We start from the raw sequence: 24,875 nt of genomic DNA, 5'->3' as shown, positions 1-24,875 counted from the left end.
ATATTTAGACTCTTAATTTGACAACTTTTTCCTAGTCGGTCTTGAATTTTTTGTCCACATTAATATTGGAATTGACAATTTTTCTCAATTTGATCATTGAACTTGAATTATGTTCAAGAGTGATGACATGACATTTTAAAATTGTATTTCACCATCATTTGAAAATTAAAAATATATAAATAAACTCTAAAAAATACAAAAAATAAAGAAATCATAAGATTTTATTTTTAAAATTCAAATGATAATGTGACATAGTTTCAGAGTGATACGAGCCAAGGAGGTGACACTCAAGGGGTTGTTTTTCCTAGTGGTCCAATCACTCGAAGCAAGACACGACAATTAAAATCAAAGATGAATGCTTTTGCCCAAGACTTTGTTGCTACAAATTTAATTCATCATGTTCGTGACATTGACAAATACGAGAATGCAATTCACTGGACCAATCTTGGAATAGTGAAAGCCCATAAATTGGTGGATTAATCTTTTATGTATCTTATTATTATTATTATTTACTTAATTCTCATTGGTTGGGACACATCATTTATGAGTTAAGTAATTTTATTGGTTAGGTTATTATTTATTTATTTTCTTAGATAATTTTAAAGAGTTTTATTAGGATTCAATTACTCTTGTAACTTGTCTATAAATAGGCTTGTTTTCTACACATTGGAAAAGACACATAAAAAAGAGAGTATTTGTTTTCTTCCAAATTTGTGTGAGGCAAATTTTTGAGAGTAGAGTGATTCTTCTCTTGCTATTTAGTTTGGAGTTTGTTACTTTTGAGGGTATTTCGGAGTTACAAATATTCAAATTTCTTCCCGTTCATCGGTGTTTCTAGAGGTTCTTCTTCTAGGGGTTTCGTAGGGAGCCGCTCAATCATTGGCGTTTTTGGTTGCAAGTTAACCAAGGGTTCCATAGGGCAAATCTATTCTTTTGTTATTATTATTATTATTATTATTATTATTATTATTATTTAACTAATTTTATTTATTCTCGTTTTTATTTCTAATTTGTGTTTCTCTTGTGTCTAGATCCGGGGTTCCGCATCACAGAGTGCCACATCATCATACCTTAACAAAATCCAAGTTCATGGACTAAGTTGAGAAAAACTATCAAGTTCAATGACTTGTATGGATAAAAAAATTCAGAGATCAAATTGGAAATAATTACCAAATTCAAGAACTAAATCTTATTTTATCCCATAAAATTAAATGTATCTATTTTATTGAATAAAAAAATTATATTAGCTTCAATTAAAATTAAATATTTTAAATTTATATTCAATTCAATTGAATTATATATTAACCTTGAACCAAGTTGATTAAATCACTTAGGTAAAGTTAATTGGTTAGAAGGTTTGAAAGGAAAATAAATTGATTAAAACATTACAAAATTCATCTTAAAATTAATATTATATTACAATTTAAATTTAAATATTTAATGTGTATTTGCATAAAAATAAAAAGCTAAAACAGAATAAAAACAAATTATAATTGATAACAATTTTTGAAAATAAATTTATGTCAATGAGAAAAGATTGAAGCCCTCCAAACTTTAAAATCATAAGTTCAAGTCTAATTATAACTAAATCATATGTGAGTCATAACGATTTTATTGGCCCTTTAACTTTACAAGAAGTATCATTTTAGCCATCTATTTATTTTTTTATTATCTTTTTTAGTATTTCAGTTTGTATCGTTTGTCAAATCACTAAAAACAGACGAAAAAGTTGGGCAATTTACCAATAAAAGCTCATTTTTGTAAAAAATTACCGAAATGGGCCCTCTATATAATTATTTACTGGAATGGACCATTTTCCGCGAAATCGCGTCCACGTCACCTCGATGTCGAGTGCAGCGTCGAAATCAGCGTCACGTAAGCGCGAGATGCTTACGTGAAAGGAAATCGCTCCCTCAAGGACGCGATTTCCTTCCACGTAAGCATCTCGCGCTTACGTGAACGCGATTTCCTGACGCATACCCCGACATAGCGTTGACGTGGACGCGATTTTGCCGTTTTTCCCACGTTAGGTTTTTTTGGCTTTTAGGGTTTAGGGTTCAGGCTTTTTAGGGTTTTTAGATCCTGGAAGAAATAATTTCGAGTTGATGTTTCTGAGCAAATAGTATAAAATCGCTTTTAGCAGAATGCTCTTTGAGAAGAATTTGTGAAATCGCGGCCTCGTGGACGCGTTTTTGCTACAGTCGGTCATGTAAGAAATAATTTTTTTTTGACTTTTCTGAGCAAATAGTATAAAATCGCTTTTAGCAGGATGCTATTTGAGAAGAATTTGTGAAATTGCGGCTTCGTGGACGCGCTTTTGCTACAGTAGGTCATGTAAGAAATAATTTTTTTTTGACTTTTCTGACCAAATAGTATAAAATCACTTCTAGCAGGATGCTATTTGAGAAGAATTTGTGAAATCGCGGCCTCGTGGTGCCGCTTTTGCTCTGATAGCATGTTTTAATGAGGCTATAAATTAGGCATATAATGTTCTCGAATGCATAAGTCACAATGAAACAATTTAGAGAGGCTAAGAAAGTTAGAGTTTCAAATATGAGTGAACGTATTAGTGCTGTTATTTATTACGATGGTGAGGTTTGCCACACCGAGAATGGTGTTATTTTTTTGTCGGAGAATACGGTGCGACTGGTTTTTAACCAGAATATAGATTTGACAGAACTTCGTAAAAGAATTAGGTGTAAAATTTTCGAAACGACGCCAATGAAAGTTTTGTCCATGACGTATCAATTTTGTTCTTCGTTGATCCGGTGACATATGACTCGTTCGACATAAAATGTGCTCGTAGCTTGGAGGTAATGGTGCAGACTCATCTTGCTAATGGAGCACTTTATATTGAGTTATATGTGCAATTTACATCGCCAACTGATGTACTTGCGACTGGTGTTCGAGATGTATACACGACCCCTGACCGACACTCGGTTAGCAGGTTACAAAATTCAGAACAACCCATGTTCGGTAGCGATGTCAAATGCACATCCCTTGCGAGACACTCTATCGGTAGATGGGACATGTGCGTCGGTGGCTCGACGTTTGATGCTGAAAATACGTACTGGGGAACGGCATCAAGTTCTAGTGGGTGGCCATCTACATCCAATTGGGGACGTTATGAAATGCCCAGAAGAAGGGATGACGTACTCCCTACGACGTCAACCGGTGAGGGGACCTCATACGCTGCAGATGATTGTGGGTTAGAAGATGACTCCGATGTGGATCCACCTCGAGAGCCCGGGCCGAATGGTGCAGAAGTTGGCTTATTTTCTTAATCGGAGCCTATTCCAACAGAAGCTGAAGATGCTGAAAGGAGTTCAGATGAGGAAGAAAATCCATGACTCAGAGCATACTCACCTCCAGCCCACATGCATAATTTCGATCTGTCTGTAGATGATGCGTTAGAGTTTCCAGATCTACCACACTGGTCACGTAATCGTATAAGTTCGGGGGTAGATTTCGGTGAACTTGAAGTTGGTAATCAGTTTACCAACAAGGATAGTTTTATTGGTGCTTTGAAACAACATAGCATCAAAAACGGCGTTAACTACCACGTCGTTAAATCAAAATCTGATAAGTTTGAGGCGAAGTGTGCGGTGCAAGACGGCACATGTTCATGGAAAATCTACGCCTCGTTAAGGAAAAGGACAGGGTTGTGGGAGATAAAAAAGTACAAAGGTCCACATACATGTGCTGCAGGTACAATATTGATGGTATCTGAATAATACTTTTATTATGCAATGTTACATTATTTAATGTACTCCCTTTATAGGTGTTTCACAAGATCATCCCAAAATGGATTCAGCTATGTTAGCTAACTTAATACTGCCCACAATAAAAGCAGATCCTAGGACTTCAGTACCGGTGTTAATTGCCAATATCCATAGCCAAATGGGGTACACGCCCTCTTACCGCAAGGCTTGGATAGTTAAGCAAAAGGCGTTGGAGAAGATGCATAGTGGGTGGGACGCCTCATATAATGAAATATGGCAGTGGTGTCAGGTGCTAGAGAGATACGTCCTAGGTGCCATCACAGACTTTGAAACGGAACATGCGTACTACAATGGCCAATTGCTACGTGGATGCCAAGTGTTCAAATGCCTGTTTTGGACCTTTAAGCAATACCGAGACGCATTTCCATACTGCAAGCCATTGGTACAAATTGACGGTACCTTCATGTTCGGTAGGTATACTCATCGACTATTGCTTGCAGTGGCACAGGATGGCGGTGGGAGAATTCTTCCAATTGCATTTGCAATAACACCGGGGGAGTCGTCTGATGACTGGGATTTCTTTCTCTATAGGTTAAGGAGGCATGTCTGCCCCCAACCTGATATCTGTGTTATTTCAGATCGGGGCGCCGGTATTCTAGCTGCATTTGATTGAGAGGGAAGCTTATGGCAGCGCATACACTATAGATATTGCCTAAGACACGTTGCTTCGAACTACTACAGGCAATATCCATCTAAGAGCGAACGACGACAAGTGACCAACATGGGTATTTAGTCTATATCTGTGTTATTTCGTTTGTCAATTTGAATTAGTTTTATTGGTAGAAGTGGTATAAATTATTCGCTATGATCTTATATTGGCAGGGTATGAAATAAATAAAGATCGTTTTCACGAGATGTTGGCAATTTTACGTTTAATTTACGCAGAAGGGGCGGACTACCTTTGTAACATACGTTTCGAATAGTGGTCACAATCATACGACGGCGGCCTACGATATGGCCATATGACGTCGAACCTGGCTGAATGCATAAATTCTGTTCTTAAAGGAACGCACCATCTACCGATAACATCAGTTGTGCGGGAGACATATTTTCATTTGGCAGCGCTATTTCCAAAACGAGCAGCAGGTTATGCAAGCCAGATGCAGGGAGGCCATGTATGGTGCAGTAAGGTAGTTCAAGAAATAAACAAGGCCAAGGCGAGGGCAAACATCATGTACACAGTGTGTCATGATCGAGACAATTTATGGTTTCGCGTGACAGAGTTTGACAGACCGCACCAAGGTGTTGTTGGCGGGCAATATCGTGTACACTTGCGGAATAGGACTTGTGACTGTGGGAAGTTTGATGCACTTCGATATCCACGCGCTTATGTTATTGCAGCTTGTCAGAAACTCCGTCTGGATCCGATGAGTTATGTGGACGAAGTGTACAAATTAGAAAACATGCACAACGTCTGGAGACACGTTTTCCCACCGGTCCCAGATGAACGTAAGTGGCTGCCCGTATCTCTTGCTCCTTTTAAGCTGTTACCGGATAGAGATTTACGTCGCAAACCAAAGGGTCGACCTTGTTCGACTAGAATACGTAACAATATGGATATCCGAGAAACAACCAGTCAAACAAAGTAGTGTGGATGGTGTAGGAATCCAGGCCATACAAGTCGATCATGCCCTAATCGTAATAGTTGAATGTATTTGTAAAAAAATTAACTTTGTACAATTATTCATTGATAAATTGTATTAACTCAAATTATATAAAATTATTAATGGTTAGTGAAATTATGAAATTATATAAAATTATTAATGGTTAGTGAAATTATGAAATTATATAAAATTATTAATGGTTAGTGAAATTATGAAATTATATAAAATTATTAATGGTTAGTGAAATTATCAAATTATATAAAATTATTAATGGTTAGAGAAATTATGAAATTATATAAAATTATTAATGGTTAGTGAAATTATGAAATTATATAAAATTATTAATGGTTAGTGAAATTATCAAATTATATAAAATTATTAAGGGTTAGTGAAATTATCACTTGAGTTAGTGTTAGGATTAGGGTTTTTAATTAAGTTAGGTTAGGGTTAGGGTTTTTAATTAAATTAGGTTAGGGTTAGGGTTTTTAATTAAGTTTGGTTAGGGTTACAATTTTTAATTGAGTTTGGTTTGGGTTAGGGTTTTTAATTAAGTTAGGTTAGGGTTAGGGTTTTTAATTAAGTTTGGTTAGGGCTAGGGTTTTTAATTGAGTTAGGTTAGGGTTAGGGTTTTTAATTAAGTTTGGTTAGGGTTAGGGTTTTTAATTGAGTTTGGTTAGGGTTAGGGTTTTTAATTGAGTTAGGTTAGGGTTAGGGTTAGGGTTTTTAATTAAGTTAGGTTAGGGTTAGGGTTAGGGTTTTTAATTAAATTAGGTTAGGGTTAGGGTTTTTTAATTAAATTAGGTTAGGGTTAGGGTTTTTAATTAAGTTAGGTTAGGGTTAGGGTTTTTAATTGAGTTTGGTTAGGGTTAGTGTTTTTAATAAAGTTTGGTTAGGGTTAGGGTTAGGATAAACTTCTATTTTATTACATCAAATAATATCAAAATAACTCAAAAATTTCTATTTTTTACATAAAATAATATCAAAATATTCAAAATATTTGTACAAATAAATTTAAATCTGACAATCAATGTCTATGCGGGATTCGATTGCCACATGGCGGTATCGTGATTCTGTTGGATTCCTCCTTTCTCTAGCTTCTGGCGGTGGTTGTTGTTCCTCCGGTGGGGCTTCTGGTTCTTCCGGTTCGGCATCTGGTTGTCAGACTTGGGACGATGATCCACCTTCAAAGAATAGTGTATGTAGAGGTGTTTGCATTAGAAACGGCGACGGTGTTTGAAACCCATACGTTGGTGGGGATTGGTAAAAAAGAGAGCTCCCCGACGGACCCCCTTGTGATCCCTCGTGCGCCGCTGGCTTATGCATCAGCGATCCACTCGGCATAACAGGAAATGGAGCTGAAACGGGCATTTGGCTCCAACCTGCCATAGGACTCGAAAAAGGATACATATAAGGGTAAGGGTACATATAAGGGTTAGGAAACGCACCTGGAATCATCTGAAAAGGCGGTTGCGTGGGTATCATCGGTTGATTTGCTGCGTCGGGTGACTGGCTCGGTGCTCTCGTTGGGCCTGGTGATTGCATGGCTGCTGATGATGCGCCAGGTGAACATCTGGGCCTCGTTGAGCTGCCTTCGTCGTCTTGGATTTAGAGGCCCGCGCCTTTCCCTTTCGACACGTATTTGCCACTGCCTCTGCACTGGCGTCAGTAAATATGGCTTGCCATGGAACCTAAACCATGACATGTATTCTGGAACACACATTAACTCCGGAACGATGGTTGCTTCCCGAGTAGGTATATATTCATGCCGATCTCCCCACATATCTATGTACCTAGACCAGTATCTCGGCCGATCCGTATTCAATTGCTGAAGGTCGATTTTGTGTTGCTCGTCAAACTCCTCAGGATCCACGGGAATCGGTTGTCTACATCTAAACTGTCGTAGCACTCTGTCTGACTGGTGCGGCTCTACAGTTGCGTAGTTGATCAACACGACTTTCACGTGCCAGGCATTTGGATTTTGTAAGAACTCTTCCAAAATTACTGCCGAATTGCCGGATCCTCGTATGGTGTCCATTCAAACTATATGAACATGATAGAAATATTAGTTATATACATAATAATACTAAATACTAAATACTAAATACCAATTGACTAGCGAATGTATGGAAATATCTATTTGCAATAATACTTATACCTTCAATAGTTGGTCCAATAGAAGCCGTATATCTTCAAGAGTGGACGGTAATCGAGCATAACTTGCCGGATGGTTCCACCTAATTATATAAATTTTTAGCATACTTTTATTTTTAAAAATCTACATAATAATTGTAAAATGTAATATAAAATTTACCTCGTTATGAGTGGAAATGTATATGGGTGGTTCAGTCGAGGACGTAGAAATGGAAATCAAAATCGTACCCATGACTGCAGTAGTGACAGGCAACCTCTGATTTTGGCTCTCCTCAGTCGCGTCGCCCCACACATCTCCCGATATAATGTAGCCAAGACAGCAGACCCCCAACTTAATTCATCAGCTGCTCTAAAATCAACGAGTTTCAGCAGCCATCTTAGATGTACGCAGCTCCGTGACGTGTCAGGCATCAGATAACCTCCAATTATTTGAAGAATGTATGCCCGAGTATATCAGATTCTTTCAATTTCAGTTGAATCTTCATTCAGATCAGGGAATGTGTCACGTAACCAGCCCATCTCGACCTTACCTCCCTCCATTTTATCCGAAATTGCGCCCAAAAGCTCGTAAAACACCGCCTCCCAATTGTTAGATTGGGCAGACCCGGTGACCGGGTGCCCGTCCACCGGCAATCCCAATTGCAGATGGACATTTTTTAGAGTGATAGTGCACTCTCCACATGGAAGATGGAATTTGTGTGTCTCGGGTCTCCACCTCTCGATGAACGCGCTGATCAGTTTCGGGTACAACTTGCATCCCCGGCCTACCGTTGCCACGTGCCAGAAACTCGCTTCCCGCAGGTAGTTCTCTACCAACGGTGATGGAGGAGCATGCATATTCCGAATATTGCATTCCAATACCCGATCTACCTCCTTTTATAACAAATAACAAATTAATAATTATCTAAAAATGCATAAATAAAAAATTCTTAAATAATATTTAAAAATTAAATTTAACACTTACCATTTTCATTTGTTCTACCGATATGTGATGCTTATCAAGACGAGTCAATGATGCGGCCATTGATGAAATCGGACAAATTTTTACGATTTATAAAAATATAAAAAAATTAAAATTATTTTAAAAAAGGAAATTGAGAGGAAATTGAAATCAAATATGGATTTGAGAGAATTTTGGAAGGAAATTAAGAGAATTTCGGAAGGAAATTGAGAGGAAATTGAAATTAAATATGGATTTAAGAGAATTTTGGAAGGAAATTGAGAGAGTTTTGGAAAGAAATTGAGAGGAATTGAGAGGAAATATGAGAGAGGATTTGTTTGTGAAAAAATAAAAAGGGGTGGGGGTATTTATAGTTTTTTTTTTACCGTTGGGGGGGCAACGGTCAAATTTTTGACCGTTGGGTACTGTTCACGCGCGGGAGGAAATCGCGTCCATGTAAGCGCGAGATACTTACGTGGAAGGAAATTGCGTCCTTGAGGGAGCGATTTCCTTCCACGTAAGCATCTCGAGCTTACGTGACGCCGATTTCTCGACGATACCTGACGACATCAGTCGACGTGGGACGCGATTTCGCGGAAAATGGTCAATTCCAGTAAATAATGAAATAGAGGGCCCATTTCGGTAATTTTTTTTACAAAAATAGGCCTTTATTGGTAAATTGCATGAAAAAGTTAACATTGGTTAACTTTGCTGACGTGATATCCATGTGGATTGCCACGTCAACAATTAATTAATATTTTAAAATATAAAAATATTTTTTAATTTTCAAAAAGGTAATTAATTTCTAATGGCAATCTACAACTTTATAATCTATTTTGGAGTGATTTGAAGGAGAGATAAAATATAATTAGAGGATTATTTGAATCCATGTTATGAATTAATTTAGATATAATCAAATGTAAATTTATAATATATTGTTTAATTAAAAATGTGAATATATAAGGTCCCAACTCCCAAAGACTAAATCCATTATAGTTGCAGCTGAGGTATACCAACCATAATAAAAACCTTGGTTTATTGACTGGGACCTTCATCCCATGGTCCCCATTTGACATTAATTACTATTCTCTCCTCTCATCTCCCTATTTTCAACTCATTTTTCGGAATTGAATATTCGGGGAAAGAGGGTTCATCACCTTTTTCTCTTATAATAATTTCATTAATTTATGATATACCATAAAAGGTTAAAATCTGCTATTAATCCCTATACTTTAAGAGATAAAGATTCAATCCCTTTAATTTTTCAATTTAAAAAAATATTTCTGCTTATTTTTGTCAAATATATGCTACATCATATGAGGGTAGTTTAATCAGCATGCCAAATTAATAAAATTTTAATATAAAATACTTACAATTTTAATGATTGGAATGATATTTTTAGATTAAAAAAATTAAAGGACTTAATTTCTACTTTTTAAATATAAAGATAAATTTCAAATTTCGTCAAAAGTATAGGGACTAACAACATATATTAACCAATATAAAATTATGATAGATGATGGCCTGGTGGGAATGAGCCGTGGCCCATGGTACTATGATCAGGCCTCTGGTGATGCCTGCTCCGGGTTTTTCACGCCCACAACAAGGAAGGCAAACAAACAGACATAGAAGAGAGAATCTATCACACTCCTTAGAAGGCGCGTGATCCAACACAAATATCTTGGTCGTACGGTTCCACATCATCACCACCATAGGCGCCAACAGTACCCACGCACGAGGCCACACTCAGTAGAGCTCGGGCCTCGGGGCAGCTCATCCCCCCACCCAGTCCTCAACTCAACTACAACAAACATTAAAAAAGTGAAAACCACTCCTTCAGACAATCCTGCAACTGCTGCTGCTACTGTTGTTCATGAAGTTCTTAAACCAAAAAAGAAAAAAGAAAATAAGAAACTTGGGGGCCCACATTTCTCTCTCTTCTTTGTCTGTAGTGTTCACCATTTTCATCATTCTCTACAAAAAAAAAATGGACTGATGTGTTGTAGTGCAGGCTCTCTTTTTTGGTTTTGCAGAGAGGCTTTTTGAAGATTTTATTTTTTATTTTTCCCATCTCTCAGAGTCTGGGATTTCGTTTTCTTTTCTTGGATTTCTTCAAAGCACAGAAAAGAAACAATTCGAAGAAGCGCAGAAAGCAAAGACCTTCTCTACCTTTTCTTCTTCCTCTCTGAGGTTCACTTTCATTTTCTTCCTTTTCTTTCAGGTATCTTCTTGGTTTTTTTTTTCTTTTTTGGGTTTTGTATATAGTATTTGTTTGATTGACCCTAAGATTTTCTATGTGTGGATGGGTATGACTGCCTTTTTTTTATGTTTCTTGAAGTTTCAGTAGGTAAAATGTGATCCCAATGTTTTCCATTGTAGACTGATTCAATTTTGTTCTTTTTAGTTGGAAAGTCATGTTTAGCCTCAAAGCTTGAATGAAGCTTGAAATGTCTATTGTTTGACTATAAATGAATTCAATCGTATTTTTCTTAAAGTTGAAAATTTCTACATGAGCCTACATTACCATTTGACTATCAATTTTAACAATCTTCTATGGGTTTAGGATATTATTTATAGGTAAAAGTCTTCTCTTGGATAGACTTAACAAAATTGATTTTTCCTTTATTTTTTCTGTTGGCTGACTGCCGAATATTTCAGTTACTTCATTCCAAAAGAGTAGGTGTTTAAGCTATATGCGTGTGGGCCTACTTTGTTGTTCAAATTATGCCTGAATCCCATGCTTGGTTTTTGAACATTTGAATTTGCTTTTATTTCATTTAATTAGGGTCAAATGGTTGATCTTTTCCAATATATCCTTTGAAACTGGAAGGCTTTCTTAGGATGGCAATTTTATGTTGAAGTCTGGCTGCTTGGTAACTATTTCTGGTTTCATTGTCAAGCATGCATTATAAAGGACCCGGAAAATCTCACTGTTCTGACAATTGCTTTCCAGGTAATTCGAGCTTATTCATGCACGTCTCTGGATGTTATAGAGCATAGTTTGATAACTATGTGTGATACTTGAGGAGTTGTAATTTGAACTTGAAGCTCTATCCCAGCATATAGCACTTCGGTATTGTATTCAAATAAATGGAGCAAAAGGAGGGTGAGAGTTGGAAAAAGTTGGTCGGGAAGATGCTTCCACCCGGTGCCTCGCTCCCTGAAGATTCATTAGAGCTTGATTACTCCATAGCAATAGAATATAAAGGTCCTCCAGTTGCTTATGAAGTACCTAGAGTTGAGCCTCTGGATGTAAATTCACATGCCATCCCTACTGCAGAAGCTCTGTCAGAGTCCCAAAGATCAGTTGCTAATACTGCGACCCTGGTGATTGAGCCAATCCCCTTGCCAGTGTCTCATATTGCCAGTGTCACAAGTCCACGTACTCAGAGTCCAAGGGTTTCAGCAAGCTCTGAGTCCCTAGTGTCTGTGCTGCAAAATCCTGATTTTTCTTCAGCTTCTCCTTCAGCATCACCTGGCTCAGTTGGCAACCCTCCTAGTAATCCTCCTAAACAAGTTGTTAATGAAGGAAAGAGAGTTCCAGTTGTTACATTCAATACTGTTGAAAAGTCGGATAGGAAAGATATGGATATGGTAAAGAGAGTCTTTCCTGAATATGTTGGGGTTTCAACAGAAAAGAAGAAGAAGAAGAGAAGGGTTTGTTATCGATGCGGTAAGAGAAAGTGGGAAACAAAGGAATCTTGCCTGGTTTGTGACGCTAAGTATTGCAGCAATTGTGTGCTTAGGGCAATGGGGTCGATGCCTGAAGGACGAAAATGTGTGACATGCATTCGCCAGCCAATTGATGAATCAAAGCGCTTACGATTAGGTAAACATTCTAGGCTCTTGTCTCGACTACTCAGTCCATTGGAGGTAAAGCAGATTATGAAAGCAGAGAAAGAATGTTCTGCTAATCAGCTCCGGCCGGAGCAGCTAATTGTGAATGGATATCCACTGAAGCCTGAAGAGATGGCTGAATTACTCGGATGCCCTTTACCTCCTAGGAAGTTGAAGCCTGGAAGATATTGGTATGACAAGGAATCTGGTCTATGGGGAAAGGTAAGTTAATATGATATGCTATTTTATGTTTCACTTGGCTTTTCTATTTGAAGAAGCAAGCAGAGGAACATCTAGAATATCAGGACTTGATTCGACCATCTTTTCTTATTGAATTGGCAGGAAGGAGAAAAACCTGATCGCATCATTAGTTCAAACCTAAATTTCACTGGCAAGCTTAATCATGATGCAAGCAATGGCAATACTGAAGTCTATATGAATGGAAGGGAGATTACAAAACTTGAATTGAGGGTGCTAAAGGTAACAACAATAAAAGTTAATATGGGATCTATTATTTGTTGCTCTTGATCATTGTTTTTCTTTTCTGCTTGATTCCATACATTTAGGACTCTTAATCTCATGTTCTTGTGGTGCTAAGTTGTCTCCTCCTTTTATACTTTATATCATAACCAGTTAGAAGAAACAGATTCCTTTTACAAAACTCTTTTAACACCTTAGTTTTCTGCATTATGCCTTTCTTTTAGACATCCTAATATATGTTTAACCTCAGCATTTGATAAGAATGTGAATGGGAATAAACTATTTATCGAATGCATGTTTTCATATTGTATAACTAATCATGATCTATCCTTCCATTCGGGCTGAAATAAATAAACAAATAAATAATAATTGATGTATCCTTTTGTTGTGTTCAGTTGGCAAATGTGCAGTGTCCACATGACACTCATTTTTGGGTCTATGATGATGGTCGTTATGAGGAAGAAGGTCAAAATAACATTAGAGGAAACATCTGGGAGAAGGTACATAAACTTCTAATAGCCTGAATTGTATCATGGATATTATATGTAATGTGATGTGGGTTTTGGTTTTTATGAGACAGGCAACAACTCGTTTTGTCTGTACCTTGTTTTCTTTGCCTGTGCCCCATGGTCAACCTCAAGGAGTGAGGGAGGAGGCCAGCAATTATAGTACTGTTCCAAATTACCTAGAGCAAAAACGAACCCAGAAGCTTCTTTTACTTGGGCTTCAAGGCTCTGGAACAAGCACCATCTTCAAGCAGGTTTGGAATTTTCTTGTTGCTAATGTACTATTTTCTTTGAACAATTATGCTTTGTGTTGCTATGCCAATTGCTTTAAGTGGTATTGGAAATGAAAGTAAAGCCACTTCAGAAATTTACACCTACAAGGAAGTTAGCTAGATTATCTTGCTTGAGCATGAAGAATGTCTGTCATTCCAATCTATTAGTAGATGAGGAATAATTAAGATGATTAGGAAACTTTAAATCGTGGATTGGCATATAGTTTAACCTCTACAATGCTTTCAATGGCATTGGCTGACTGTGTAGTGGGGATCATATTAGTCAACTTATCTGAATTCTGCTTTTCTTTATGCTTTCTTGGTTTAGAAACAATTGGTATATGGTGTATACATGATTAAGATGTGGCTAATTTCCCATTGTGCTTAAGTGATAAATTCAGTTGCTAGGATCATCTAGAGCTATGTTATCTACCCAATTCAGCACAAACAGCTAGGTTTTTACAGTCTAAAAATGTTGTTGATGCCATTTTATCTAATGTTCACTATGCATTATTGTACAGGCAAAGTTTTTGTATGGAAATGGGTTTTCTGCAGAAGAACTGCAGGATCTGAAGTTGATGATCCAGAGTAATATGTACAGGTATCTTAGTATATTATTAGATGGGCGGGAGCGGTTTGAGGAGGAAGCAATGTCTGGAATGCCAGAACTAGCTGCCAATGATCAGAACTTTGATGCTGGTAATGTTTGCCAACACCAAAATCTTGTCTGCTTTTGAACTAGTTTTGAGCTTTTAAAGTAGAACATGGACTTGTTTCTTAGATGTGTTTCATTGCTTGTTTATAGAAGCTTTATACATGATGGTGCTTCTAATGTCTCTCCAAGCTGGCCTAAAAACTAATTAGCCTCATTGCAACTCTTTCAACATGTAATCAATATTTGAATCTTGTGTTAGGTGGGGAGGTCGAGTCTGGTGAAACTAACCAGTGTGCCTATTCTATCAACCCAAGGCTAAAGCATTTTGCTGACTGGCTTCTGGATATTATAGCCACTGGTGATTTGGATGCATTTTTCCCTGCAGCAACGCGTGAGTATGCACCATTAGTTGAGGAGTTGTGGAAAGATCCAGCTATACAGCACACTTATAGAAGAAAAGATGAGCTTCACTTTCTTCCTGATGTTGCGGAGTACTTCTTAAGCAGGGTATGTCAACTTATTTTTATGTTTGATGTTGGCCTAATCATTGCCAAAATTTAGATGGCTGTTGATATGTCAAGTTATTCATCTTGAAGAAGATTCCCCCCCCCCCCCCAAAAAAAAAAAAAGGCAAGAAATAAGTGAACTCAAATTACAGCAACATCTTGTGTTGCAAGCCTTAGATAGGGATCTAGTCACGGGACGATTTGGCTAGGGTCTTCCATGAGAACCAATGGCGAGAGAATTGTGAAAGAAAGGGTGGAGCTCTCCAAAAAGGGCTACCAATCTTGGAGCTTAAAGAGAGATATTTGCCTATCTCAAAGTTGAATTATTTTCTGCTTGCTCTTTCATTCCATTTGTTGTTTAAATAACAAGGTTAGGCTGACTAATTTAGGTAGTACATGATAAGGATTCTAATCCCTTTGTTATAGGACTTGACTAAAAGACATAAATAAGACTAGAATATTTATAGAATAATTAACTGATATTATTTTATATTGCTGCCTTAATTTGTGAGATCTTGATTGCATACTTGAGTCTTGCGTTGATTCTATTGATTTTTTCCATCCGTAACATGTGATATGCTTTTGTTTCCTTCAGGCTGTAGAGGTGTCGAGCAACGAATATGAACCTACTGATCGTGACATTCTTTATGCTGAAGGGGTCACCCAAGGGAATGGCTTGGCTTTCATAGAGTTTTTGCTCGATGATCGTAGTCCAATTTCTGAAACCTACACAGACAATTTGGAAGCTCCCTCACAGCCATTAACCAAGTAATTCTTTCCTGACATTCTGTTGTTGCCTTATGAAAGATTTCCTCAATAATGTTCCATAGATGCAAGCAATTGCATCACATAGAGTTACTGCACCAATGTTTGCAATAATTTCTTTATCGTATTGTTCATATGAAAAATCATTAAAGAAAATGCATTCAATTCCCGTCCTTTTTTTATTCCCCATTATCCGCAGTATCCGCTCTTACGTACTTCAACCCCAAGGCATATGACTATGAGATTTAATCTTGAATCAGTAAAGCTAATTTAGCCTTTTTGCTTTTATAGGTATCAACTCATAAGGGTAAATGCAAAGGGGATTAATGAAGGATGCAAGTGGGTGGAAATGTTTGAAGATGTACGAGTTGTAGTCTTCTGCGCGGCCCTCAGTGATTATGATCTGATGTCGGTAGCACCAGAGAGCAGTGGCAGTGGACCGCTATTTCAAAATAAGATGATGCAGACCAAGGAGTTATTTGAAACAATGATAAGGCACCCTTGCTTTAAGGATACGCCGTTTGTGTTGATACTAAACAAGTATGATCTCTTTGAGGACAAAGTGAATCGGGTGCCTTTAAGCACTTGTGAATGGTTCAATGATTTCAGTTCAGTGAGACCAGTCCATAGTCACCAGTCTCTGGCTCAACAGGCTTACTTTTACGTTGCGATGAAGTTCAAGGATCTTTATGCTTCCCTTACAGGACGGAAACTTTTTGTGTCACAAGCTAGGGCAAGGGACCATCGGGTGACCGTTGATGAAGCATTTAAATATACAAGAGAGGTTCTCAAATGGGAAGAAGAGAAAGATGAAAACTACTATGGAGGAGAAGACTCATTTTACAGCACAGATGTTAGTTCCTCGCCGTTTGTGCGGCAAGAATGACTGTGCATTTGGAATTTGCTTGTATTCTTAAAATGTAAAGAAAGCTGCGGGAGCATTGTGCTAGCTATGTATTTCATTTTCCCAGAATATCAATTCAATGATATTGGTCATGTTAGGTTTGATTCTTTGTTATGCATGATTCATTACTGCTTTGTAATGCTGAGGTGTTAAGTGTTCCATGTGATTCAGAATTATGTAAAACTAGCAAACTATGAGATTAAAGATGGGGCTTATTTTGAAGAAATATGCAGCTTATGTTTTCTCATTTACGAGTATGGAATCATATACTGTTACCTATAGTATAAAAACCCAACCTGGTGGTATATCAATCAAATAGTTTAATTGTTCAAGATTGGCAATCATCCTATAAGATTCATTCACATCACAGGTAAATGGTAAAACCTAATCAACATATTTGTAGTTAAATAACTAAGTAGCAGCAACTCGTCTAGTAACGCACTGAAGCCAAACAATATATAGATCATGCAGAAAAACATCTAATCTGAAATGAAAATGCACTTTCATCCACATAAAAGTGGATCATATCTGATTGTATCTAATGAAAAATCCCAATACAAAATGAAAGATAAGGATGATGTTTGCGGTTTTAACCGTATCCTCAGGCATTCCAGTGCCATTGTAGATCCAACAAATGCCAAAAAGTGAAAAGTTTAGTACATGAGCCGCTCCTTTCAGAACAAAGATTTAAGGATCAAGCAATACCTACTAAAGGAATCATACAAAGTTGGCTCTACCCGCAAATGACTAACGCTTATCTCTATCCTCATTGCTCATCATTTCACTTTCCCTTTTTCTTGCCCTTTTCAAATAACGAAATTGTTACAATGGCAGAAAGGAACTGGAGAAAAAAATTCATGATGCAACAAGATCAGGTGTTTCAGCCTCAATTGATAACCAAGCGTTATGTACTTTGCCCATCCAATTATCCAACCGGTCACGCAAGGATTTGATCTGTGGAATCCCCAAAACTCTTGGCTGCACCCAAGAGACATGAATTGTTCCCTCAACTTGATCAATTATGCCCTCAATCAGACGAACCTGCAGTCATTATTCGCAAAAAGGTTATACAAGTTATCTTTAGAATTTTGAACCCTCTGAAGTATAGCTAGTTGCTACATGCAGGCTTCGAATCAAATGTATACAATGGTGCATCGTCCATACGAAAAATTGAGACTTGGACTTCCACAAATGTTCACTATTCATGATAATTTGTATTTTCCTTGGCTAATATCCAAAATTTATTGTGTCCCCTTATAGTTTGCATTCCCTATTAAGGTGTCATGAAAAAACTGAAGATAAAGGAAAATGAATACGTGTAAAACAAAGATGACAACAATATTATGAATATTTTAACTTACAGACAGGCTCTTCATGAGAAGATACTCAACATCCTCAATTGACAATTTTGTTCTCTCAGCAATAACTTTTAAAGGAATAGTTCGATCATCAGAAGGGCGGCTGCATTGAAACATATTGTACTTTAGTTTTTAACCACATACAATTATCAACAACTTTGACCTGATCTCTTAGGGTACACTAAAACAATACACACCTGAAGATAATCTCCATTAAGCATAGAATATTGATTTTTTCCAAGAGCTTCTTCTCATTCTCAACCAAGGCTGGTTGAGCACTCAGTGCAGCATTATGCACGCGACACAATTCTTCATAGCGAACCAAATTCCCAGAGTTGAAGGATTGGAGGATATAATAAAGCCACTCCACCTTGGTCCCCAGAAGACTCTTTATCTGTAAATGATGCCAACAGTCATCATCTCAAACATAACAAAATAAAAACATCAAAGCAAAGAAATTCAGAAGGGAAAAAAAGAAAAAGAAAAAAAACTACAACACACAAACTCCCTTTTAAATCAATCCAACACAATGAAAAATAAGAATGCATTCATGCAATTGCAATAGCATGAAAAGAAATGCAAAACGAAAAGAGGCTCTTAATAGCAGGCACTTTTCAGTCATTAAACCTCCACATACATTAACATGAGTATCATAAACGAGGCCTATGAACCTTATCTTTGTGCAATTAAAAGCACATTTTCTTAATCAAGACTGCATCGATCATCTCCATAACAATTGGACCAGTTGCAATATATAGTGAATTTAAGAAACTTGATAAATATATGCTTACAATTGGATGAGCAAGGAGTTCTCCAAAGTTGTAGATGTTATCTCCCAAAAGAGCAGAAAGGGACAGATCAAATGCCAAATCCTATATCAAAAGAGTTCAAATAAAATTAAATGAAATGAAGTCAATGGACAAATATATTCCTAGCAATTTCTTTAGTTCATTTATTTCCATCAATATTATGACTGGGGTGTAAGGGGCTGGAAAACAGAATATTTAAGCACATCAGCCATCAGACTTCGGAGGCACTGCTGTTAGATGAATAGGTTGATAAAATGATAATTACAAGAAAAAAAAAGCAGGGGGACTCTGAATAACAAGAACTTTTAACATAAAAGCTTGATATGAGTAAAATGGCTTGTTGGTACAGTGTTAGACTTCCAATAACCATATTCAACTCTACACAGCCTAAAATATATTAAAAAACAGAAAAAAGAGTAAACTTAATGAGCTCCAATAATATCACAAGGCAGTACTATTGGACTGGCAGAGAACACATAGAAACATACCAGCTTAAAAGATTCTGAGAGAGACTCCACTGATGTGTATGCAAGATAAAGGAGAGCACTTCTGTAGAACTCAGCAAATTCTTGGCGAAATTTATGGTATTGAGATGAAACCCAGTAATAGGTAGCATATACAGATGGATCTATGTCAGTCATACTGTCAAGGGTACTCTTCCCATCTTCAAGAAGTTTCTTGCACTCCTTTTGATCACCTTGCTCAAGCTTGAATTTGGAAATTTGCATCTTAATATAAAGAATTGGCTCTTCTATGCGCTGCTCCTTAGTAGCCTGAAGCTTTTCAATCACCCCTTCAAGGAAACTAATAGCAGCCTCTTTCTCTGCGTACTGCTGAGAAACTATAACAGCGAAATGTGCAAGCTTGAGAGGATTAATCTTCGTCTCAAAGTCAGTGATAAAGTTACGATACAACTTTATCAATGCATCTCCAGCCTGAAATTTGCGAGAAACAAGTGCCATAGGAAGTTAGATGACCTAGCCAATATCTAGCACATGGGGTGCAATTAGTTCATTTGCTACCATATTATTTACGTACATATGAATCACTAAAACAAATAGAAAGCCGAGTTTCTTGTAAATGAAAATGATCAAGTAAACCACACTTCAGATTAGTTATCCATGCATTATTCACTGAGGGACACGAGAGCAGTAGGAAACCACAACTGAAATTTCCAGATGTACTCTACGAAAACAAGAGGTGTAAAGGAACATAACTAGGGATGGCAACGGGTTAGATATCTGTAATTTCAGTAAAATTTGGATTCGAGTCCGCAAATCTGCTTTAAAATCCAAATCATTATAAGCAGCTTAAATATGAGTATTACTATCCAAATCTGAAATCAAATTAATTAAATTATTAGTCAAATAACAGACTTGGCTAAATAAGTACAAAAATGTTTTTTAAATAAAAATTTCAAAAAGTAAAAAGGATAATGGATTTGGATATCCGAATCGTTATTCATATTCGTAAAGTGAATTCGCATACCTATTATCCAAATCCACATCCATTACCAGTGAAAGTAAAGTGGATTCGGATAATGAATACCGAATGTTAAAATCTGCATCAGCTTTGAATAGCTGGGATAGTAATTAGAATTTCTGAATCTGAATATTATCAGAATCCACAATATTTGAATCTATAAAAAGCAAGTTGGATGTCCACAAATATCCCAATCCGCATTATCCATTGCCATCCCTAAGTTACATAACATCACCACACTTCAAATTTCTACAATTCAGAGAAGAATTTTGCCCTAAAATAAACATGCCAGAGCTTTAGATGCTAATTATTGTTATTCATGTACTTTATCCAGCATATAATTCATGGAAACTGAAGATTTCCACTAATTCTTTTTTTACTGCAAGTTAGCAACAATTCTATGCAAAAACATTACAATAAAAAAATTAAAGGCAAAACCCAAGTGAGTATACTTTCTTTAATAAGCTCCGAGTTGTTGAACATCAAAGCAATAAAGTATAAACAATTCTTATTTATTTCGTTTCAAATTTAAGACTAAATAGTAAAAAGTAAAATAAAAAACAAAATGGTAAGAGTAGTATTAAAAACCCTAATAAATCCTCGACAATGAGATCCAAATTCTACTATAAACCCCTAGGGGAAAAACAAAAAGAAAAGAAAAAAGTAACCAGCTCCATTCAAAAACCCTAACTCCTAAATTCTTAAAACCATAATATAAAAGAGATCTACGAACTCTAAACCCAAACAACACGGAATATATATACATAGAGAGAGAGAGACCTGGAAGACGGTGAGACCAACGAACTGCTCAAGCTTGAGAGTGAGCTGATGCCAGAGCTTCTTTTGATACAGATCTGCAAGAGAATTATACCAGTCGGCTAGCTCTGGATGCTCATTTCGAAGAGAGTCTAGGTATTGCAAGGCCGCCATCGATCCCAAATTTACTCCACAGAGTCGAAACAGAGAAAGAGAAGCTGAAGCCTTAAAGATTTAGATGCGTATGTTCTTTTTTTTCAACTTTGGTTCTCTGTATCTATATGAATTCTGAAGGGGAAAACAAAGAAAAGCCGTCAGCTCAATCGACCGAAGGAATAGAAAAAAAACATACCCAAAAAAGGGAAAATTATATGTCGGGTCGGCTTGTGGTGTGGGTCGGATCATTTAAGACTTTGGTTCATAATGGGCTTTGCTTTTCCGTGTTTCATTATATTGTTTTTGCACAAATGATTTGGCCTTCCATTAAGCTAGTAATTCAGGGCAAAAACTAAAATTTGGATTTTAGGATTTTGTTGTAATTCTTTATGATTTCATATGTGCAGTAAGATTAGATAATTATTGTAATTGTCATCACGATTTGAAAAAGTTCCTAACAAGTTAGATATGAAAATATAAGTAACGTTAGGATTAGAGTTCAAAAAGAGAAAAAAATATAAGTCCAAAAATGGCTTAAATGGTACAATTTTTGGTCCGTGCCTTGAATCAGCTGTTTTATTTTTGATTCGTTGTTTGTTTTACTACTATTTTATTATTATATTACTATTATTTTGTTTTCATTATTTAGATGTTGTATAACTTTTATTTTATTCTTAATTTTGTTATTATTTTAAGGTATTTGTTTGTTAAGTTATAATTATTTTAATGTTATTTAAATATAAACTTTTTTAAATATGTTTTCAATTTATTGAGAAATATTTATTTTAATATTTTTAGTGTATTTAACGTATTATATTTTTAAAATTTATTTTATATAAAAAATAATCTAAAAAAATTAATACAGGCGGGTAAGACTCAATTTTAGCATTTTTAATTTGAGTCAAGTTTGAGTGAACTTTTAGGTCTATTTTTCGAGCTGAGCTGAACCCAAACTTAAAAAATAAGCTTAAAATTTTATATCCGAACCGGTGACCAATTTAAGATTATTGTGGTTAGCCAGAAAAATAGATTTGATATACTGGGTTTGGTTTGGAAGTTCAGTATTGCAAAGAAACTATATGACATTTTTATTAGGGCTTTCTAAGTTATTTAACCAAAGTTTCATAAATTAATGACTTCAATTAAGAAATCAAACAGAAGATTAACATAGATATTAAACAAGGTTCAAAACCAAATATGAAATAAAAAACAACGCTAAATATGCTTGGGCATTAATGAACAATTAATAATCCCTGTAACATATAAATTTCATCAAGAAAAAATAATTAACCAAGAATGAAATAAATAAAAAATTGAATAATGAAGCAGAAACCAGATAAACAAAATTAATTAAATTTGAAACTAGATTTAAAAAAAAAAAAAGTGCTAAACGAAGAAAAAGACCTGATTGTAAACATGCCAAACATAGATGAACCTTGCAAGCAATTAATCCCACAAACAAATAAATGTCAACTGCTCCACGTGAGCAGACAGCTTTGGTTCAATTTTAAAGCTGCACTTATTTTCTCCGTTTGAGGACTTGGAAGTTTTGGAAATTTCTCTCCGTTTGCTGATTCTTGGTCGTTCCTTTTGGTGTAGAGTTCCTTATTTAAAGTCAAAACTAGTTTGTATTCATATACAATGCACTTTTTTTTCTTTTTTATAATATTAGGTTTTTTTTAATTTTTAATGAATTTCTTCAAAAAAATATTTAATAAATTTAAAAATAATGTAATTATAAATATTTTAAAAAATATTTAATTAATTTAGAATTAGTTACATTAATGTTATTTAATTTTAAAAAATTAATATTAAAATAATATAAAAATTCATCATGATTTGAATGTTAATATTAATATATTATAACATAAATAATAATATTAATAAATTCTTACAAATTATTATTTTAATGTTAAAATTGAAGAGGATGGAAAGCATCTTTTTGGAGAATGTAATTTTGTCGAAATAGTGTGGTTTGGCTCACAATACAAGATTCGCACCGGGGAAATCAGTATAAGCTAAGTGAAAGAAAGGATCCTACAAATCATGAAACTTACACTATGAGGCAAATAATTTGTGTCAAATGAGCTTATAGGGTTGGCAACTTATATTATGGAAAATAGGGTGCAAAGAAACAAAGTAATTTATGTGTTGACATCATTTTTATTTTGAAAAACGGGGTTGACTTGGATTTTAAAAAAAATAAAAATGGGAGTCGCCACCGATCCTTTTTATTTAGGTGTGATCGGGTCACCTCAAAAAGTGATTATTTTTAATAAGCAATTTGACTTTATTAAAACAACAATTTTGGTCCATGAAATTCAGAAAAATGGGTTCGAGAGTCGGTTACGTACGAGGAAGGATTAACACTCTCGTAACGCCCAAAAATTGGTACCTAATTAAATAATTAATGTCTTAATGTCGAAAATAGAAAACTTTGAATAGATTTAAAATACGATCTTTTTTTTAAAAAAAAACTTATATAAAACAAGTTACTCGATAAGACCCTCTCATTTCGAAAAGAGAAAATGTCACACCCAATGAGTTAGGGCATGATATTTCACTGCCTCAAAAACGAGCTTGTCCAAAAAAAACTCGTGCAATAAAATTTAAAAGGATATTCAATTGTTTAAGTCAGATGAAAAAATCGCAGCCCAATATGTTAGGGCACAATTTCTCAAAATTCTAAACATTGAATATTACCTTTATTATTTTTAGAAAAAATCCTCATATCGAGAAAACAACGTGTCATATCTAATGCGTTAGGACACAACGTATTGAATTCTCGATAATGAGCTTTTTATTTATGTTTTGATTAAAGAGCATTCTCGATTATTCAGATTCAACGAAAGAGTTGGAACCCAATACGTTAGGGCCCAATCCTCTTGAAGATTCCAAATGCCGAGTATTGCCTTTATTTTTCAAAATTCTCTTTATACGAATTTGGGTAAAAATTATAAAATATAAATATATATATATATATGTACATATTTTAATATGTAAAAAAGTATGTATATAAAATTATGAAACATAGAAAATATATAAAAGTATGTGTATATATATATTTATAAAAATTAAAAATGTGTACGTATATGTATATATTATAAAACGTATGTATGTATACATGCATATATATAACAAAATTTGAAATTTAGAGGCATAAAAAGTAAATAATAATGATACAAGATTAATGATGTCACATAATAGTATTAATAATATTAAAATAATTAATTTAATAATAAAAAACTAAAATAACAAATAGAGGATTAAATAGCATCAATAATAAAAGACCAATGAATTTAAAACAAAGAGTATAAAAAAATATAAGGCAAAATAAAATGTAAACAAATTTGAAAATAATGAATTTGAAAATGAATAAAAAAGGGAAAAAGAGATTTGAAATCAACAATATACAAATCAATAAATAAATTATACACAAATCAACAAAATAAGAACAAGCTAAAGAAAATAAGAACGCAAGAGAGAGAGAAATTTGAGTGAATACTCTTAAGAATTATTATTACTCCCAACTCCAGTCCTCTACAATGAAGGGAGAGACCTCTATTTATAGTTGAGCCTCCCCAAATCCAACGGTACAGATCAATTACATCAACGGCTAAGATTAAAGGGTATCTACAAATTACATCTCTAATATTACAAAATCACATCTTCTAAGATTGCATATATCATATCTAAGATTGCATATCATATCTAAGATTGAATATCCTTGAAGATTATGTTTCCATAAGCTTGTAGATGGACCTTCAACCTTTTCAAGTAATGGGCCATTCCGATCGGGCCAAATGATATAATTTTGTACTGGACATAAACTTTGTTTTATTATTTTGGGTTTATTATTTTTTTTTGTGAGTTCGGACTAAAATTGGGTATTACATTATGAACGAGTCAATC

At 35.3% G+C, this 24,875-nt stretch overlaps 2 protein-coding genes across 2 annotated transcripts; one reads left to right on the top strand and one right to left on the bottom strand.

The window, feature by feature from the left end:
• Positions 1 to 10,167: 10,167 nt before the first annotated feature.
• LOC105791885 (extra-large guanine nucleotide-binding protein 3) lies at positions 10,168 to 16,628 on the top strand. The gene is made up of 9 exons (XM_012620173.2): positions 10,168 to 10,698; positions 11,431 to 12,536; positions 12,657 to 12,794; positions 13,190 to 13,294; positions 13,375 to 13,554; positions 14,094 to 14,271; positions 14,487 to 14,734; positions 15,329 to 15,501; positions 15,790 to 16,628. The coding sequence occupies exons 2-9, from the start codon at positions 11,568 to 11,570 to the stop codon at positions 16,382 to 16,384; spliced, it is 2,586 nt and encodes an 861-aa protein (XP_012475627.1). The 5' UTR covers positions 10,168 to 10,698; positions 11,431 to 11,567; the 3' UTR covers positions 16,385 to 16,628.
• Positions 16,629 to 16,887: 259 nt separating this feature from the next.
• On the bottom strand, positions 16,888 to 21,147 carry LOC105791886 (26S proteasome non-ATPase regulatory subunit 13 homolog B). Its single transcript, XM_012620176.2, has 6 exons — positions 20,832 to 21,147; positions 19,058 to 19,504; positions 18,552 to 18,632; positions 17,958 to 18,154; positions 17,764 to 17,863; positions 16,888 to 17,443 (listed from the first exon to the last, which is right to left on the bottom strand). Exons 1-6 carry the CDS (start codon positions 20,979 to 20,981, stop codon positions 17,258 to 17,260), a joined length of 1,161 nt encoding a protein of 386 aa, XP_012475630.1. The 5' UTR covers positions 20,982 to 21,147; the 3' UTR covers positions 16,888 to 17,257.
• Between the last annotated feature and the right edge of the window lie 3,728 nt (positions 21,148 to 24,875).

Source organism: Gossypium raimondii, chromosome 8, assembly GCF_025698545.1.
Source record: "Gossypium raimondii isolate GPD5lz chromosome 8, ASM2569854v1, whole genome shotgun sequence".
In the NCBI taxonomy this organism is placed as follows: domain Eukaryota; kingdom Viridiplantae; phylum Streptophyta; class Magnoliopsida; order Malvales; family Malvaceae; genus Gossypium; species Gossypium raimondii.
Note: the sequence above shows the minus strand (reverse complement) of the source record. Positions and strands in the feature narration are given on the sequence as shown.